The sequence below is a fragment of the Epinephelus lanceolatus genome, chromosome 22 (genome assembly GCF_041903045.1).
Source record: "Epinephelus lanceolatus isolate andai-2023 chromosome 22, ASM4190304v1, whole genome shotgun sequence".
Classification (NCBI taxonomy): domain Eukaryota; kingdom Metazoa; phylum Chordata; class Actinopteri; order Perciformes; family Serranidae; genus Epinephelus; species Epinephelus lanceolatus.
This window is the reverse complement of record NC_135755.1, coordinates 6,402,407-6,421,152: the sequence shown is the minus strand read 5'-3', so window position 1 is coordinate 6,421,152 and position 18,746 is coordinate 6,402,407. Positions and strand designations below refer to the sequence as shown.

Below are 18,746 nucleotides of genomic sequence, written 5' to 3'. Positions count from 1 at the left end.
AGTGTATAGACTCATACAGAAATAATCCCTCTCAATCATCACTTACGAACAGTGTATAGTGGGGCATTGGCAGGGTAGTGGATAGTGCCGGCGCCCCATGTACAGAGGCAACGCCTTGCTGCAGCGGTCGCAGGCTTGACTCCGGCTTGCAACCATTTGCTGCATGTCACCCCCTGCTCTCTGTCTCACCCCATTTCACTCTGTCCTGTACATTAAAGGCAAAAGCCCAAAAAATAATCTTTAAAAAACAGTGTATAGACTCATACAGAAATAATCCTTCTCAATCATCACTTATGAGCCACTCTCAGTGTGTGCTGGTGTATTTATCTGCAGAGACTCTGCTCTCTGCCTGTGTTTTCTTACTTTCTTCTTATTGTCTGTGTTTGGGAAGTTTCTGGGCGTGTACCCCCACAGCGCTCAGGTGAGCTCAGGGCTTTATAAAAAGGTGGGGACCAGATGCCAGACTGTAAGCAGCAGGAATCAAAGAGATACAACACTGAAAGAAATGCAAATTTAGCAAGAAGAAATGCCAAACAACAATGAATCTGGGGTTGGCTTTTACCTTCACCTGAGCTGTTGAACATGTTTACAAACAGTAACCAACAATCCTGCATAATAGTGGGGCGGCATAGCCAAACTATCGTTCATTTTGTGATGAAAGCACAAAATTTGGTACACTCACTGCTGAATATATGTTGAATGAATCTGGATATTGGGGCATCGCAAAAACGCACCCTAGTTGCCGTAGCAACCATTTATTCAATAAAATTAATCAAAAATATTTAAATGATTCATTACAATGTATTAATACACAGTCACATTTGCATTCTGGAGCATATAGGCCTAACAGAAAACACAGTACTTCTAAATAAACACTAGATCAGCACTAGACAGGCATGATGGGAAATGAGGGCGCTCCCATTGTTTCTAGACTCTCAGCACCGGCACCAAGGTAGGCATCACAGTTAAGAAGGTGGAGCAGAGTCAGGCGGTGTGCTCACAGTAATAGTTGCAAACTATGAGATACATTGCTGAAAAGTTAAACACTGGTTAAGTTTTATTAAAAGTCAAATATAATCCTGCCGCTGACAGCTGTCATGTTACTCATGTTTATCATATCTGTTTGCAGTGTTAGCGAGGTAGCTACCCAGCTACAGCTAGTCAGTACAGTTGGTAATGTAGCAGAGTGAACTACAGTCAAGCTGGCAGTCACTCTAATCTCCATGGTGACATCAGCTAATGCTACAACTGTAGTGCATCCATGTACTGACATTAATATGTGTTACATTGAATAATGCCTTCAAACAGCCCAGATGGAGCTGATGGGGGAGCTAGTGACAGACTGAGCAAAGTTAGCAGAATGATGACTTTTGATTTTCAAATTAAGGTGTTATAAAATACATAACATTATAGAAATACAATGAATTGAATTATATTCAGAATAAGAGTCAAATTAATTACCAGTGTCCCTTATAAATTAAAAAGTAAATACCACTAACTTCTGAGGGAAACGTCTTTATTCTTTGATTTTTGTGTTGCTGGAAATGAAAATGAAAAAGATTATTCCTGATGTTGAGGACATGTCTGACAACATACAGACACAGAACTCAAGTATTTTTACTGTATCAGTATTTTGAGATATTCCAGAGTAAAAGTCCCACAGTTCTGCCTTGAAAATCTAAACAACTGGAAGTGCCATCAAAAACAAAGAAGAAGAAGAAAAGTTGCTCTATAATTCCTGACAATATCTGAAATACATGTGTTCAGGACATTTCACACGACACCATTCCTGATAATCAAGCATCTCTACTGCATCAAAGTGTATTAACAGCCCTGCTTTAAACACTTGATTTCAACTTAAATTTACCCTCATGATTCTTTAAATAAGTGATTTGTGTTTGGCTGCACAACATGAGTTAGTGATGATGGAGCCACTGGTGGAACTGGCAGAGTTTAAGAGGTGAAGTCACTACATCTTTATTGAAGTAGCAGCACGTTGTCAATGATATTTATGAGAGCTGTTTTTCACTTTTTGTATTTTCCAGTCTTTAACCTGCATCCTGTTGGGATCAGCACAATAACACAATGACAAAGTCACTCTACTCAGTTTAGAGCAAAGCTCATTGATCAGGACATAGTAATGTTGAGCTACACATTTAACACCTGAACACATCTGATTGTTTTATTAATGATTTTTATCTACATCATTTATTCTTTATTCAGACTGACGTGGTGCAGTTTGTCAGAGATCAGCTGTGTTTCTCTGGCCTCAGCTCTGAAGTCCAACCCCTCCCATCTGAGAGAGCTGGACCTGAGCTTCAACAACCTGCAGGATTCAGATGTGAAGCTGCTGTGTGATTTTCTGGAGAGTCCACACTGTAAACTGGAGACTCTGAGGTCAGACACCATTTTTTACTCCTGTGCTGAGATTATTATGATGTGAAAGTTGTGTTGACACTAAACTGCAGACATCAGGCTGATATTATACTGATCCACAATGAAGTCTATTTGTCTTGTTCAGTGGTTTAATCCATTGACTGTGGCAGAGCAATGTGGAGCTAAAACCTTAAAGATAAACTCTGCAGGATCTTCCTTCAAAACAGTGTATAGTGGGGCATTGGCAGGGTAGTGGATAGTGCCGGCGCCCCATGTACAGAGGCAACGCCTTGCTGCAGCAGTCGCAGGTTCGACTCCGGCTTGCAACCATTTGCTGCATGTCACCCCCCGCTCTCTGTCTCACCCCATTTCACTCTGTCCTGTACATTAAAGGCAAAAGCCCAAAAAATAATCTTTAAAAAACAGTGTATAGACTCATACAGAAATAATCCCTCTCAATCATCACTTATGAGCCACTCTCAGCGTGTGCTGGTGTATTTATCTGCAGAGACTCTGCCCTCTGCCTGTGTTAGGTGAGCTCAGGGCTTTATAAAAAGGTGGGGACCAGATGCCAGACTGTAAGCAGCAGGAATCAAAGAGATACAACACCTGAAAACACAAATATAGTGAGAAGAAATGCCAAACAAGAATGAATCTGGGGTTGGCTTTTACTTTCACTTTCACTGGCAAGTGTGTTTACAAACTGTAAGCAACAATCCTGCATAGTATAACTTTAATTTAAGCAGAAAAACCGAGTTGAAAATTCACTCCTAACCTTTAAAGCAGGCCTATTCAGTTGGCGGCCTGCAGGCTATATCAGGACCAGAAGCAACCTCAGAGTGGCTGGGTAGGGATTGGTGTGGAGACTCTGTATTAAACAGCCCGGGGCAAAATGAATCAAGACTGTAGTACTAATAAGCTCCGCTGTTATCGTCTCTTTCATTGTTACTTTGTAAAGTTTTGGTTTCATGTATCATCATGCTGCAGACTCAATAAAACCTTGAGCAGTAAAAAGCCAGTGCTTTATCAATACACGTGTTCAGCATGTAGAAAGACATATTTCAATCTGCTCTGTCCCTCATTCACCGCCGTTATGGTTTACAATCACATTTTACACAAGCACATCACACTAGTGGGACCAATAGCAAATAGATAAAGCAAACTAAAATGAAAGCTGTCTGTATGTAGTCTGTTTAACTTAGTTTGTCACTTATCTTAAAATGTAGCTGAGACAGCCTACCTGTGGACAGTGAGTGTCCTCAGTAGAGGTGGGACAGAGAGCAGGATGAATGACTGATACTGATGTCTGTTCTTCATGCTTATATAACATAACTCAGTGTTGTGATGTCAGGAGTAATATTTATTTTATTGACATGTTAGGTTTGTTTCCAGTGAGATATTATTGAGTTTATATAGTGACTTTGTTGTTGTTAACATGACTGTTGCTGCCATAGACTGTATAAAACTATATCCTGTGTATTTTCATAAACACTTGACCTTAAAGGTAAACGTCAGGAAGTGTGTGTGTATGTGTGTGTGTGTGTGTGTTAGAGAGATAGAGTGTGTTATTAGTTACTGTGAATGTCACTTGTTATGCTTCTGTGCATTGACAGCTCTTCTTTATTCTGTTTCTGCATTATGTGATGTTCCTCTGTCAGATATGTGACTAGTTTTTTATTATTTCAAATGTGACACTAAAAACATTGCTACTTTTACTACAGTAATTTGCACCTGTTTAGAAATGTGTCATCACCAATAGCTAAAACAAAAAAGTTTCCAATAGGTTGCCTGCTGCTGAAAATGTCTGGCCCATCAACATTTTCTGGTTTAAAATCCGGCCCAGTTGAATTTGTAATTGAACAGCCCTGCTTTAAACACTTGATTTCAACTTAAATTTACCCTCATGATTCTTTAAATAAGTGATTTGTGTTTGGCTGCACAACATGAGTTAGTGATGATGGAGCCACTGGTGGAGCTGGCAGAGTTTAAGAGGTGAAGTCACTACATCTTTATTGAAGTAGCAGCACGTTGTCAATGATATTTATGAGAGCTGTTTTTCACTTTTTGTATTTTCCAGTCTTTAACCTGCATCCTGTTGGGATCAGCACAATAACACAATGACAAAGTCACTCTACTCAGTTTAGAGCAAAGCTCATTGATCAGGACATAGTAATGTTGAGCTACACATTTAACACCTGAACACATCTGATTGTTTTATTAATGATTTCTATCTACATCATTTATTCTTTATTCAGACTGAGGGACTGCAGTTTGTCAAAGATCAGCTGTGTTTCATTGGCCTCAGCCCTGAAGTCCAACCCCTCCCATCTGAGAGAGCTGGACCTGAGCTACAACAAGCTGCAGGATTCAGATGTGAAGCAGCTGTGTGATCTGAAGGAGAGTCCACACTGTAAACTGGAGACTCTGAGGTCAGTAGAGGGTTGGAGTGGGTCCATGCTGGTTTCTGCAGTATTATATTAAACACAGTTAGTATCAGAGCAAAGATCCAGTACTTCCTGTAAACCTCAGACCTTCTCAGTGGCTCAAAGAGGGGAATGGTGACAGTCTTCAGGAGAGGACAGAGAGACAGACAGAGAGAACAGTCAGCCAATCAGATCAGAGAGAAGCTTGTTGAGATCATGTGTTTAAGTTGATGTGAAGACGACTGTTGTTGTGTTCATGTCTACAGGAAGTGAAGCTGGATTACAGCTGACAGCATCACAACATGTATAGAGACAGCTGTCCTCCTTCATCAAACTGTCACACCATCAAATCTGACCTTGATAACAGGGGACCTGTTATGCTTTCCTGTTTCTGTGTGTGTGTTTTATATAGCCTATAGTGTTACAATGAAGGATGTTGGTATTAAATGTGGCCAAAGTTTCAGATAATGAGGTAAATGTATGTAAAAGTAATCCCTGTGAACAAAAACCTCAGACTTCAGACTGTTGTGAATACCCTGTGTTCAACGGCTTTTTCTACTGAAGCTAAGATTTCTTTATAAGGCAAACAACTATGAGGCGGTAATTCTAGTTTGAACATTAAAGCATGTAAACAGGTTCTAGTAGAAACCCAGAATCCAAATATAAAGCTGTTAATGAGCATAATATGTCCTCTTTAAAGTGTTTGTTGTCTTCATCTTTGTCACAGCTCTGAGATCAGTCTGACTGAAGCCTACAAATCACTGGCTCTTATTTTATAGAACCATCATTACATTTAGTAACCATGTGTTCTTTATACAGAGCAGAAGCTCTGCTGAAGTCCAGTAATCACAGCTGATGTGTTGCTGTTCAGTCTTTGGATGAACATGTAGAACATTTAACATGATACATCTGTCCATCAGTCATTTGTTCTAACAGACTCAGTAAATCCATCATTAAAGTGAATCCCTCTGTTTGTGCAGCCATGATGCGTTCAGGACTCTCAGCAGTTTATTTCCACTGTGTACTTGAGTGAAATCTGCAGAGTAAAGAGACTTGATGCCCAAAGTCTCTGCAGGTCTGTGAGCTTCCAGCTCAGTGTGTTCACTCCAACACGTTAACATGAGAGCTGGAAGGAAGCCGACTACGCTACACAGCCGCTCCACTCTGCTCTGAACAGGAAGTCCCTACTGGTCTTTATACTGGATGTGCTACATCACTGACTGACAGCTGGTTTATAACTTCTCTTGTCTTCTTCTCTCATCAGATGGTGACCAACTCTAAAGTGGTAAACAGGACGGTGGACGTGTTGAGAGGATCAGCTGATGATCCAGAGACGTTGAAGCAGCAGCATCAGTTTGTGTGTCTCTGTGTGTCTGTGTGAGTGTGTGTGTGTGTGTGTATATATATACTGTATAATAGTGAGGTGATTCAAATAAATGCTACAAAAGGACTTTTGTCAACTGTTGTACTTTGTTGTTATTGTGTGTTTTAAACACAGTGTTGTTGTAGTTACTTTTAGTCACCAGTAGATGGAGATAATTTGATGCTCCTTAAACATTAATTGACGTTCCAATCCAAAAGGAAGAACTTTATATTTTTTGGTTTCATGACGGTGCACCCACATTTTAGCATTAAATCATCAGAATACTGTTCCATATTTCCAGTGGTCACAGTATTCACATCTTTTACTGTAAGTGAAAATAGTATATCCACACTATAAAAATACTCCATTACTGGTTCTTTATTCAAAATGTTACTAGAGTAAAAGTACAAAAGTATCAGCATCAAAATACACTTAAAGTAGCAAAAGTTAAAGTGCTCATTATGCAGAATGGTCCATTTATATTATGGATTATAATTATTGATGCATTCATGTGTTCATCACTTTAATGTTGCAGCTGGTAAAGATGGAGCTCATTTTAATGACTTTATAAACTGCTGCGTAGTTTAATCTATAATAATATCATTTATTAGTTGATGGTATTTTGTATTAATAATCTACAAAGTAAGTGAAGTTATCAAATAAATATAGTGGAGTAAAAAGTCCAATATTTCCCTCTGAGATGTAGTGGAGTAAAAAGTGGCCCATAAAGTATCAGAAAATGGAAATACTCAAGTAAAGTAGGCGACAAGTAGTGATGAGCAAATGAAGTCTCATGAAGCTTTGTCTTTATCTTCTGAGCCCACTAGATGGTGCTCTCTGTTCAACAAAGGGTTACAGGCACACTGGACTGTCTGTCCTTGAGCTGTTTTCTTTAAACCAAGAGCACCATCTAGTGGGCTCAGAAAATAAAAATTGTTCATGGAGCTTTATTTGGCGATCACTCGCTTCAAGTGGGCCTGTCTGTCTGTCTGTCTGTCTGTCTGTCTGTCTGCAGCAGGTCAGGATGAAGGTGGCAGCTCTCTCTCTTCTTCTCTGTGAGTAACGTGTTTTTTCAACAAGGTATTTTTTTTACTGTTGTGACTTTTTAGATTCTGTTTCCACATTTTATTAATTGCAGGAGTGATTTGTGTCTCTTCTTATTTCACATTCTGTCTCTTTGTTCTTGTTTAAGACTGAATGCAAACTTTAATTTTCCTATAAACTACATGGCGATGCACCAAAACCACACATTTCAAAAACTCCTAACTTCTCTATGTGGACAAAAGTATGTGGACATCCTCACACAGCAGTGGTGGCATGTAACTAAGTACTGTACTTGAGCTACATTTTGAGCTCCTTGTACTTTCCATTGACTTTATACTTTTATTCCACGTACCTTTCACCATCTGTACATCTTCTCAGGTTTTTGATGAGCTTTACTTTAATATTTAAATCTAACAGTGCTTTGTTCCCTCATCTTGAGTCATCTGATCATTTGAGTCTGATTTTGAATGTTTGCATGGAGTTGATCAATATTTAATAAAGCAGATATTTCCATGAGCACTCAGTGAGTTTAATAAGTTCATGTCAGATCCTTGTTGTCTTGTTGTGTTCTGTGTACGTTTCTGAGACTTTTCTGAGCAGCACTCTGGACTCTGCGTGTCCACCATTCAGCTGGATTATCATATTCGTATTTCAGATGAGAACAGAGGTGAGAAACATAAAGTGTGTTCATAAAGTCATGTATTTCCCTCTGTGTGATTTAGTGCTGAATTCTCTGGACTCTGGTTCTGCTCCAGGTGAGATCAGAACTTATGATGTAATATATGAAACAACACAGTACATGTACTGTAGGTAGTGGTGATGTGACTTTAAAGACTGTCCTCCTGTCTCCGTCCCTCCTGTAGTCTCTCTGAGCGTTTCCCCCAAAAGATCCCAGTTCTTTAAATATGACAGTTTCTCTGTGAGCTGTGAGGGAGAGGAGCAGAGCGAGGAAGAGGTGGCTGGATGGAGAGTGATGAAGAGGACGGAGGATGAAGAGGTTTGTCCTTGCATCATCTCAGACATGGTTATGACCCTGGACCCCAACTGTTGCGGTTTTGTTACCCACAATTCCTCTGCTCCGTCCCCCTTCAGGTGCGTCCATGTCCGTCCTCCTGCTCCATCACTGCTGCCTTCCCTGCCACAGACAGCGGAGTGTACTGGTGTGAAACTGGACGGGGAGAAACCAGTGACAGTGTCAACATCAGCGTCACTGGTAGGCCAGAGAGATGAATATAGTGAATATTGGTGCTGCAGGGACTTGTGTTGGATTTCATTTAGAGGTGACGTTAGAAAGGAATTTACCTCAGACAGCACAGAGGGGGTTTAGTTTCAGGGTTTCGTTGAGACGAGACGAGACGAGACGAGACGAGACGAGACGAGACAAACCTTAACTGATCCCAAAGAAGAAATGTAGTTGTGGCAGCAAGATAAGGACAGAAATAGAGAACATAATAGATACATGTGAGTATATACACCGATCAGCCAGAACATTAAAACCACTGACAGGTGAAGTGAATAACATTGATCATCTTGTTACAGTGCAGTGTTCTGCTACAATACACCATGCCACTCCACAAACACTGCTCAGGAATGAGACAAAGAGCTCAAGGCATCGACCTGGCCTCCAAATTCCTTGGATCCTGATCTGATCAAACATCTGTAAGATGTGTTGGTGCCCCACCTCACAACCCACAGGACTCACAAGATCTAAAGGTAACGCCCTGGTGCCAGACACCAAAGGACACCCTCCAGAGGTCATGTATCCATGCCTTGACAGGTCAGAGCCAAGTCCGGTCCAAGGAGGACCCACCATGGTTCAGGGGTACCTCTGGGGTAACAGCACGTCCCTCAAAGGTTTGATCAGGTTGGGATCTGGGGTATTTGAAGGCCAAGTTAATGCCTTGAGCTCTTTGTCCCGTTCCTCGGGTCATTCCTGAGCAGTTTTTGTGCTGTGGCATGGTGCATTGTCCTGCTGGGGGGCCACTGTCACTGACAAGGGTTGTTGCTGGCAGGGGGTTTACTTGGTCTGCAATGGTGTTCGGGTGGGTGGAGCACGTCAAGTAGCATCAACATGAATGTCAGAACCAAAGGTTTCCCAGCAGAACACTGCACTGTAACAAGATGATCAATGTTATTCACTTCACCTGTCAGTGGTTTTAATGTTCTGGCTGATCGGTGTATATGTATACACAATAAAACAAAAATAAAACCGGAGGCAATATAACAGTAAACAAATCATAGAGCAAATACAGACTACTGAGGACCCAAAAAGAAAAACACACCAGGGAACAAGCACTGGACAATTTAGGGTGGGACGAAGGCCATTTTAAAAAGATGGGTCTTAGCTGTTTTTTGAAAGGTCTCCAAGAAGACTTCAGGCCGTAAACCTAAAAGAAGAGAACTCCATACTGTTGGAACCATGACGGTCCCCTTTTGTTTTGAGTCTGGAGCAGGAGACAGTCAGTAGGTCCTGTTCTGAAGACCAAAGAGACCTACTGACGATATAGGGATGGAGGAGATCACTGATGTATTCAGGTGCCTGACCATGAAGGGCTTACACGTGAAAACAAGTATCTTGAAATGAATCAATAGGTATAGAGTCCCTCTGGCAACCAAAAATGTATTTAAGAAGTCCTTCATCCCAAGTGCCATCAGTGTCCTGAACTCAGCAAAGTGACTGATGAGTTTTAAACCACAGAGAGACAATGAGCTGATTTAATGTGTTGAAGTGTTTTGTAACTCATCTGTGAGCTGTCTTCAGATAATCCAGAAGGCTGCTGCTCGGCCGTTAACCAGGTCCAGCAGGTCAACCGACATCACACCCATTTTAGTTTCCTTACCCTGGCTCCCCATCAGGTTTGGGATAGAATATATCTTTATATATATGGATAATCATCTCCAGCTCAGGCCGAGACCAATATTTCTTAGTTATACAAAACAAGTTCGGGTCAGTGATGTAACATGATGATCAAAAATGACACCAAGATTCCTAAAACTTGACCGTATAGCTGACTAAAGGGACCCAATACTCTGGGCAGCCTTTGACGCTAGACTCATACTAATAGTCACACAACAGCAGCACACGCCAACAGCGGAGGTAACCACTGCCGTACATGATACAGATCATATCAGAGGTGACCAGTATCAGCTCCTCATAGATGATGTGTTTCCTCTTCATGTCCGTCAGCTGGTTCAGTGATCCTGGACAGTCCAGTCCTCCCTGTGATGGAGGGACACGATGTGACTCTGAGCTGCAGACCAAGAGTCACAATGTCTTCCTTCCACCTCACAGCTGATTTCTATAAAGATGGCGTCTTCATCAGGAGCAGCTCCACAGGAAACATGACCATCCACAGTGTTTCTCCATCTGATGAAGGACTCTACAGATGTAACGTCTCTGGAGCTGGAGGATCAGCAGACAGCTGGCTGACTGTCAGAGGTGAGGGGGGTTTCACTCAAGTTACATTTGTCTTCAACTCTTCATACATAAAACCAGCAGTGCAATGTGATGGGATTTAAAGTCGAGTCCAAAAAGCTCCGACTGCTGACGAGCACCAGGAAGTCTCTCAGATTCAGTTTCTCTCTGCAGCGCCTCCTGCAGGCCGTGATCCTCCACCTCCTCTGCTGTCTGTCTCCGCTCTGTTGCGCCACCTGGTGGTTGGAGCTCCTTACCTGGTGTCCACCATCTTACTGGGACTCATTTACAGAGACAGAGCAAGAGGTGAGAACAGCTGCACTAACTAAAGCTCAAACTCAGATTGTTGAATTTCTGTCCCGCGAGATTAAAAAACACAGCTGAACTGCAGTGTCCGTACGACCACTAGACCACTAACTGTGACAAAACTTCACACTAATGTCTAACAGGAGAAAATAATGAATGATGACATTTTATATCCAAAAAGTCAAAGGTCAACTTCACTGTGACATCATTATGTTCTGCATGAAACACTCTTCTGGCCATTACTCAACTTCATATCTCAGGAACAGAAGGGGAGACACTGATCTTGGGTGTCCATTTTGAAACTGTGGTGACTGTACAGATTTGTGTGAAGCATCCATGTTTTCACAGACACGAATGTAAACTGTAAGAGAAATCTGATTGGTGTGCATAGGCGTACAACCACAAGGCGGTAATTCTTTGGTATTTGATAGCCACCACAGGCGGTGTGTGTTTGATGCTGGCTGTCTTGTGTTTGTAAACACAGTCAGGGACTCTGTCCTTGTTCCTTTTTTTACCGTCGCAGCACCATCTTTATTGTATGTGCTATCTTTGTCTTTTGCATTATTCCTCTTTTGCCTCACAGTTACAGTTAAAGAAGAGTCTGTGCTCCTATAGTTTGAAGTTACACTTGTGAGATAACATGTTATCGAAGGAAAAAAAAAATCAAAAATGCTTTGGCCGAACATCGTGAGGCGTCAAAGATGCAGCATTTTGCAGACCTGCTGCTTTACGTTCGCCAAGTCAAGCTGATATCATGAAGTCTGAACCCGGCAGTGGAGGAATATTTCCACATTCATTGTCACGACAACACTCCAGTTACAATACTGCTCCAGACCAAGAAATAGTCCCAGGAAATCATAACATGTTGTTTTTAAAGAGTTTTTGGGGGGCATTTTTGCCTACAATGGCATTTAAGGGTCATTGTAGATTGAAAAAAATAGATAAAATACAGATCCGGGGGTGACTAGTGACATAAAAATAATAGTTAGCATGTTAGCCGTTAGCCTTGATACAGCCGGGGCGCATAGTAGCGTCAGACCTGTTAAAACGTAAGTGAACGGGCAACCTTCAAGTGCAAAGTTAGTCCACTAAACAAGCTTTTTTTCCACAAAGACCGCCTCATATCGTTAGGATAAATGTCAGAGAACATATAGAAAACGACATGTAAACGTGTTGTCTTACCTTACTGGTGTGCTGCCATGTTTGTTTACCATTTAGCTCTGCTTTCCAAAGCACTGCCGAAATATCGCGAGAACAAGCAGCAACAGCTGGAAGGCAGAACCGGACAGTAGCCTGAAAAGTTCATTCATTTATTTTATGAAAGATTTATAGAATAATGGCTGACTTTTTGCCAGACTTCGACTTTGTTGAGGAGGAATTTGATTTTGCAGAGCTTGATGGCTGCCCTTATTTACTTGAGCCAGAATACACTGACGAAGAGCTTCGTGAAAGTGAAGAACGGAGGAGGAGAGAGAGAGAGGCGCAACAGGTAGAGGACGAGAGAGGAGGAATGGCTGCTGCAAGGCTGTGTAGCTCTGGAGATTGGTGGTGTACCTGTGAATGCTGTGCCCCAGTGCCCACAGAAGAGGAATGCCTCTGTTGCAAGGAATGGGACCGGTTGCAGCCTTATTTTCAAGGTCTGGATGTGACCGAGGACGAAACACCTCCACCTGGAGTAGTATCCAGCTGGGCTTTATCTAGAGCTCGCGAGATATATTTCGGCAGTGCTTTGGAAAGCAGAGCTAAATGGTAAACAAACATGGCAGCACACCAGTAAGGTAAGACAACACGTTTACATGTCATTTTCTATATGTTCTCTGACATTTATCCTAACGATATGAGGCGGTCTTTGTGGAAAAAAAGCTTGTTTAGTGGACTAACTTTGCACTTGAAGGTTGCCCATTCACTTACGTTTTAACAGGTCTGACGCTACTATGCACCCCAGCTGTATCTAGGCTAACGGCTAACATGCTAACTATTATTTTTATGTCACTAGTCACTTGAAACAAATTTAGGACGATAGGAGACAGGTTGAAATAAACCGAAATTTCCCTTTAAAATAGCAAATTTACAGGGAACCAATTCTGATATTCTCTGAGTGGTACATTTATGAGGAACAAAAAAATCAAAAATTTACAAGAAAAAAATCTTGAATATAATCTGAGAGTATCAAGTCAGAAATTTGCTAGAAAAAGAAGGTTAAAGTTGCAGATCTACAGAAAAAGAAAACAGTGGTGTGATTAAGTTGCGATGTCGTGTCTTGACAAAAACAAACAAACCCAACAACTAAAAATCCAGTTTTTATTCTTTCAACATCTTAATCATATTCTACCTACGGTGGCCCTGATTTGTGGGAGTATTTTCTGTTATTGGACAGTGATAGGACAGACAGGAAACAAGGGGAGGGGCAGGGGGTATGACATGCAACAAAGGTCCCGGGTCAGAATCAAACAGGTGACATTGTGATTAGGTGGTATGCACTGGAGCCATTCGGCCACCACAGCTCTCTGAATGACTTCCTCTTGTACTGTTTTTTTTTTGTTTTGTTTTTTGCATGGATTAAACAAACTAGATATAAGCAGTTAATCAGTTAGCTTTCTAGGAGCTGGTAGGTGGAGTTTGTTAGCTTCAGACAGAGCCAGGCTTGCTGTTTCCAGTCTGTATGCTAAGCTAAGCTTTTTTATCATGAATATGCATCTTTATTTATTTTATTTTTTTGTTACAGTGCAGCGTGCCAGGAAATCAAGGCAAACATCCAATGATGTTATAATGGAAATGGCTGCATGACAACCGCTGACATCACACATCAACAGTGAAAGATGAGAGAGAGGAAAACATCAATTTTCCTGTTGCATCCCGTGTTTACTTTAAATAAGTCTGATCCTTTTCTTCATCTTTTTCACATTATATTTATCTTTCATCATTCCGTCTATTCAGTTTCAACATTTTGGGTTTCATGTGTGTGAGTTTGTGCTGTGCAAAAAGAACATAAACATTTCTTTGTTTTTTTTTCACACCTGTTTTTGAATCGAGGCCGAAACCTCCTTGTGGCTTTTTAGGCGGCTGGTAGCTGTCCGACGTGAAGCGCTCACTGTTGCCATGGCAGCTGGTTTGACAGAAGCGGAGGTGTTTGTGGTGTGAGTTTCAGAGGGTGGGTGCAGTGGACGTGTTTGTGGTTATCAAGCTGTCACTTACTATTGCTGTTAACATGTAATCATTTACATTGAATATAAGCCTTTTAGTTACACATTATTATGAAATGTAGTGGTAGAAAAAGCATTACTTAAATAAAGTACTAACACCACATTGTGAAAATACTCCACTACAAGTGAAATTATACCGCTGTAGATGTTTGGACTGTGTTCATTTTAACTCCTTTGAGACGTCGTAGAGGCGAAAATGAAAACACCCACTCAGAGAGCAGAGAGGTAGGATCATGGTGGGGTCAAAGAACAACAGCAGGTTTTCTGCTAAACGCCATGTAGTTTCCTGTCAAACAGACATTCGGCAGTGAAACGTTGATCTGCTGAACGACAGGAAACAATGTCAGTGAGGTGTTGCTTTGTTCCTGCTGCCCTGTTTATGCGCTGTAACAAACACACCTGTGAAACCAGAGCTTCAGCTGGGCAGACTTTGTTGATAATCTGTATTGATTCATCGCATTTATGTGCTTGCTGGTGACAGAGTTTGTAAACTGTTGACACATGATGTATTCAGCATCCTAATTCTAACAAGGTTTGGGGCCAGTTTACAAGGAAAAAGTGACAATAATATGCACAAACTGCTAAATGATAATAATGCAAAACAGAAACCAAAGAGCCAGAAAACATGAAAGCACTCTGTAAAACCGCGTTGCCACCAAACACCTTCGGTATGGTGCCTTTGGAACCAAAAGTGACCTTCAGGCATCGTCACCACACCACAAACCGTACTCTTAAATGTTTCAGAACAAAATAGAACAGGCTGCAGTGAGAGTCTCTCTCCATGGGATATTTAAAAATAGCAGCTTTGTGCATTTCGTCCTTCTCAGGCAAGCTCAGGGGTTTAGTGTTGCTGTAGCCCACAGGAACAACACTCCACGATGCTTTTTTTTCTCTGAGTGAGGATTAGAATATATGCAGTTCATATAACCGGGCCAAAATTAATTTATATAAACACTTGAAGATCCACTCATGACTAAAAGTGTGTGTCATATAAAAACTAAAGTGATGGTCAAAGTTGTCACAGTGAAATTTAAGGTGTGCTGATGGATTCACGTCATCAACTCATGCATTGAGTAACATTACAAGTTAACGTTCCAACTCAAAAGTCACCGGCATTCGGCCCAGTGAGTTATTTTTTCTCAGTCTCCAGCTGCTGTGAGAGGCAGCAAAACATCCTTTCATTTTATAGTTACAGTTCACTAATATATGTAAAACTCTGCACGGTGTGAACAGTGGTTACGTAACCTTCAGAACCAGCCACAACACACAATGTGACTTTGCAAAATAGGACATGCTCCTGGATCAACATCCCATATTCTGTTCCAGGACCAACATTGCAATCAACCAATCACAGCCCTCTGACATCATCAGATGTCCTGGTCCTGTGCTTCTTGAGAGCTAAGCTAGTTTTACAAATTGAAGTTAGCACAATGTAAAAACAAGTAATATTGATCAAAAACCATGTCAGCTACTGCAGGGTTCGCAAGTTGGCTTGCTAACAGGTAAGCTCAGCAATAGGCTAAAATGTTGTTCATTAACAAGAGTAAGCTAGCTGTTTCCGTAACCTTTACTCTTAACGAGAGTTAAGAGTAAGGATGATGTCATTTTGCAGTTGCAAAGACCTGCGAAGGACACATTTTTCAATAGCCTAGTCACAACTATTCGTCACGTTGACCCTGGATAATTTGTTTTTTGATCATCATCTCTATCCTGCATAATTTGTTTGATCCAGGGCACCATTGCCACATTGATCCTGAACAGAATCCCTGACATAAACAAATAATCCAGAATCAGTGTGATGATGACGATGGTGGTCCTGCATAAACCTAACCAAAACTATATCCAGGATCAACATTTAGAAAGGAGGGAAAGTGTGTAGGAATTTGCAACTGAAAATGATATTATCCTTAGTCTTTGTTACTGAACAATATTCTAGCCTAGTGGCGAGCTTACCTGTTAGCATAGCCCAGCTAGTTAGCAAACTAGCTCACTAACCCTGCAGTAGCTTAGGAGGATTTTGGTTAATTGCACGAACTTCAATTTAGAAAACTAGCTCAGCTCTGAAGAAGCACAAAGGGATTTCAGAAGAATCATACTGATGATGTCAGAGGGCTATGATTGGTTGATTGCAGTGTTGGTCCAGGAACGCAGTGTGAGATGTTGATCCAGGGGCATTTCCTACTTGGCAAAATCACGTCGTGTGCCAGAGTGACCGTCCTCTACTGACCAATCAGACTACTGTGCTAGGTACCCCAACAGAGGGGGGGCGGTTCCACTGGTACCATCCACAACTTTGTGACCGAACTGAACCGAACTGTTCTGCTTGGTGAAAACCGGGCTGAAGACATTTCAAGTTGGTTTAACTTGAAAATACAAGTCAGCCTCACTTGTATAAATAAATAAAAAAACAAAAAAGTCAAATGAGTGGAAATTATTCAATTGTATTATAGTTTGTCCTGGTGGTCTAAAAGGTAGTGGTTGCAAAATGAAGCTCCATTTTCTTTTATTTTCTGAGCCCACTAGATGGCGCCCTCTGTTCAACAAAGGGCTGAAAGCACACTGAATATCCAGTCCTTGAGCTTTTTTCTTTAAACCAGGAGCGCCATCTAATGTGCTCAGAAAATAAAAAGAAATAATTTTTTTTAAAAAAGGGTCACAGTGAGAGGGCTTTAGAGCTGTCTGGAGGCCTTTTGTACCAAGCTTGCATCTTCCTGTGTTTCCTCCAGGTGCTCCAGCTTCCTCCCACAGTCCAAAGACATGCAGGTTAACTGGTGACTCTAAATTGTCCGTAGGTGTGGATGTGAGTGTGAATGGTTGTCTGTGTCTATGTGTCAGCCCTGTGATAGTCTGGTGACCTGTCCAGGGTGAGGGTGGTCATGGGCCCCAGCCTCCCACAACCCTGCTCCAGGATGAGCGGTTACAGATGGTTAATGAATGAGTGAAGGTTGATGAGGCTTCATGTGACCGTCCCTGTCTGGTGGTCTAAAAGGTGTGAGTCTCTGCTGCGTACTATCCAGCTGTGATATTAACTTAAACTATTGCAAATCTATTGTGCTTTGAACATTTGGCTCCCATCAAAGACAACACCAGCATCATTTCAAGCAGCAGCAGCAGCAGCAGCAGCAGTAGTAAAGAGGTCAAAGGTCACAGCACGATGAGATTCAGGAAAACATTTTCTAAAAATGTAAATAAAAGATTCAATAGTTCTTAAGTATTTATAAAATTCCTTTCAACAGAGCCTCACATGCAAGAAATGTATGTGAGTGTTATTTATTTTAGTGAACAAACAAGAACAAAGTCTGACGTCCTGGTGCCCTCTGGAGGATTTAATGTGTAGTACACTTATCTTTATTTCTAAATACTGCTCAAATGACTGTTTTCTCACAGGGTAAAGAAATAAACAGCAAAGTCTAAGTGTTAATTAATTGGACATTTTACTTTGTGTGCTTTGAATTTCATTTTGTAGTCCCAAAATGTTGTGTTCTCTTAAATAGTTTTATTCTACTTTAAGACTTTTAGCAGCTGTGCCTGCCCCACGTAACAGATACACAGAACAGATAGATGGATAGATGTCCGTTTGGTCAGCCTTCACCAGTTTGTCAGTCTGGATCTGGAAGCCCCACAGGATCTTAGCTCAGTCATTCTAACCACCTTAGAAGGTGTTTTCCATCGTGACCTTGGGACTTCCAGGCCATACTCAGTGCACATGTTCCTGTACGCTATGCCAGACACTTGGTTACAGTGTTCCATGTACGCTCTTCCTGCTTGCAGCTTGCATCTTGTGCCAAACTGTCTCAGGAGCTTTGCACAGCCTGCACCTGGGGTCCTCAGACTAGACTAAAGCTCAAGGCAGATTCACAAGATCCAAATCTGATCCAGCATCCATGGGACGTGCTGGTACCTCAGAGGTACTCCTAATCCACGGTGGGGCCTCCCTGGATCGGACTTGTCAAGGAATGGACACATGACCTCTGGAAGGTGTCCTGTGGTGTCTGGCACCAGAGTGCTGCAATGATTAGTCGACTAATAGATGACTAATCGACTATTAAAATAATCGGTGACTATTTTAGTCGTCGACTAATCGGTTTGAGTCATTTTTCATAGAAAAGTACTATAAAGTACCCCAAAATACTCTTATTGCAGCTTCTTACACTCAAATATTGGCAGCTTTACACACTCTCCCATGATGGTGAACTAAGAGGCCGTTTACACGTACTCGGTGATTTTGATAAACGGAGACATCTTCCTTCGTTTGTGCCCTTCGTTTACACGCAAACGGAGATTTCTCCTCTGAAAACGAGTCTTTCTAAAAACTCCGGCCAGAGTGGAGATTTTGGAAAACTCCGGTTGCGCGTTTGCATGTAAACTGAGATAAACGCAGATAAACGGAGTTATAGGCAGCCCACGTCACAGTATGCGCCAGAACTTGCGCCTGTGTAAAAAGTGCGACCTATGTTGCTATGGTGACAATGGATACATGGAAGGCTTGAGCTTCTCGTTACACTGCCACCTACAGGTTTGGCATGCTCTTGTGTATATATACACGGGTAAGTGTAAACGAAGATCTTTTTGAAAACGGAGACGGTGAAAAGTCCGTTTATGAAAATAGCCGGCAA

At 41.6% G+C, this 18,746-nt stretch overlaps 2 protein-coding genes across 23 annotated transcripts in view; both read left to right on the top strand.

Annotated features, from left to right (window-relative positions):
- The window catches only part of LOC144459616 (protein NLRC3-like), an 87,629-nt gene extending 81,380 nt beyond the window's left edge, over positions 1–6,249 (top strand). For 17 of the 19 annotated variants that reach the window (XM_078163797.1, XM_078163796.1, XM_078163782.1 and 14 more), the window contains 3 exons: positions 2,224–2,397; positions 4,632–4,805; positions 6,064–6,249. In XM_078163797.1, the coding sequence (XP_078019923.1) occupies positions 2,224–2,397; positions 4,632–4,805; positions 6,064–6,070 (355 nt within the window). In that variant the 3' untranslated portion in view covers positions 6,071–6,249. The remainder of the gene's footprint in view (positions 1–2,223; positions 2,398–4,631; positions 4,806–6,063) is intronic. The other 2 variants (XM_078163800.1, XM_078163791.1) reach the window with 2 other exon arrangements.
- Positions 6,250–6,404: 155 nt separating this feature from the next.
- LOC144459634 (sialoadhesin-like) lies at positions 6,405–16,533 on the top strand. 4 transcript variants are annotated; one of them, XM_078163953.1, is made up of 7 exons: positions 6,405–7,217; positions 7,929–7,961; positions 8,070–8,203; positions 8,299–8,419; positions 10,499–10,645; positions 10,796–10,927; positions 13,653–16,533. In XM_078163953.1, the coding sequence occupies exons 1-7, from the start codon at positions 6,956–6,958 to the stop codon at positions 13,712–13,714; spliced, it is 891 nt and encodes a 296-aa protein (XP_078020079.1). In that variant the 5' UTR covers positions 6,405–6,955; the 3' UTR covers positions 13,715–16,533. The 4 variants fall into 4 exon arrangements, with proteins under 4 accessions (XP_078020079.1, XP_078020078.1, XP_078020081.1 ...); XM_078163952.1 differs by having other exon boundaries at positions 10,394–10,645; XM_078163955.1 differs by lacking the exon at positions 7,929–7,961 and having other exon boundaries at positions 6,405–7,873; positions 10,394–10,645.
- Positions 16,534–18,746: the final 2,213 nt, after the last annotated feature.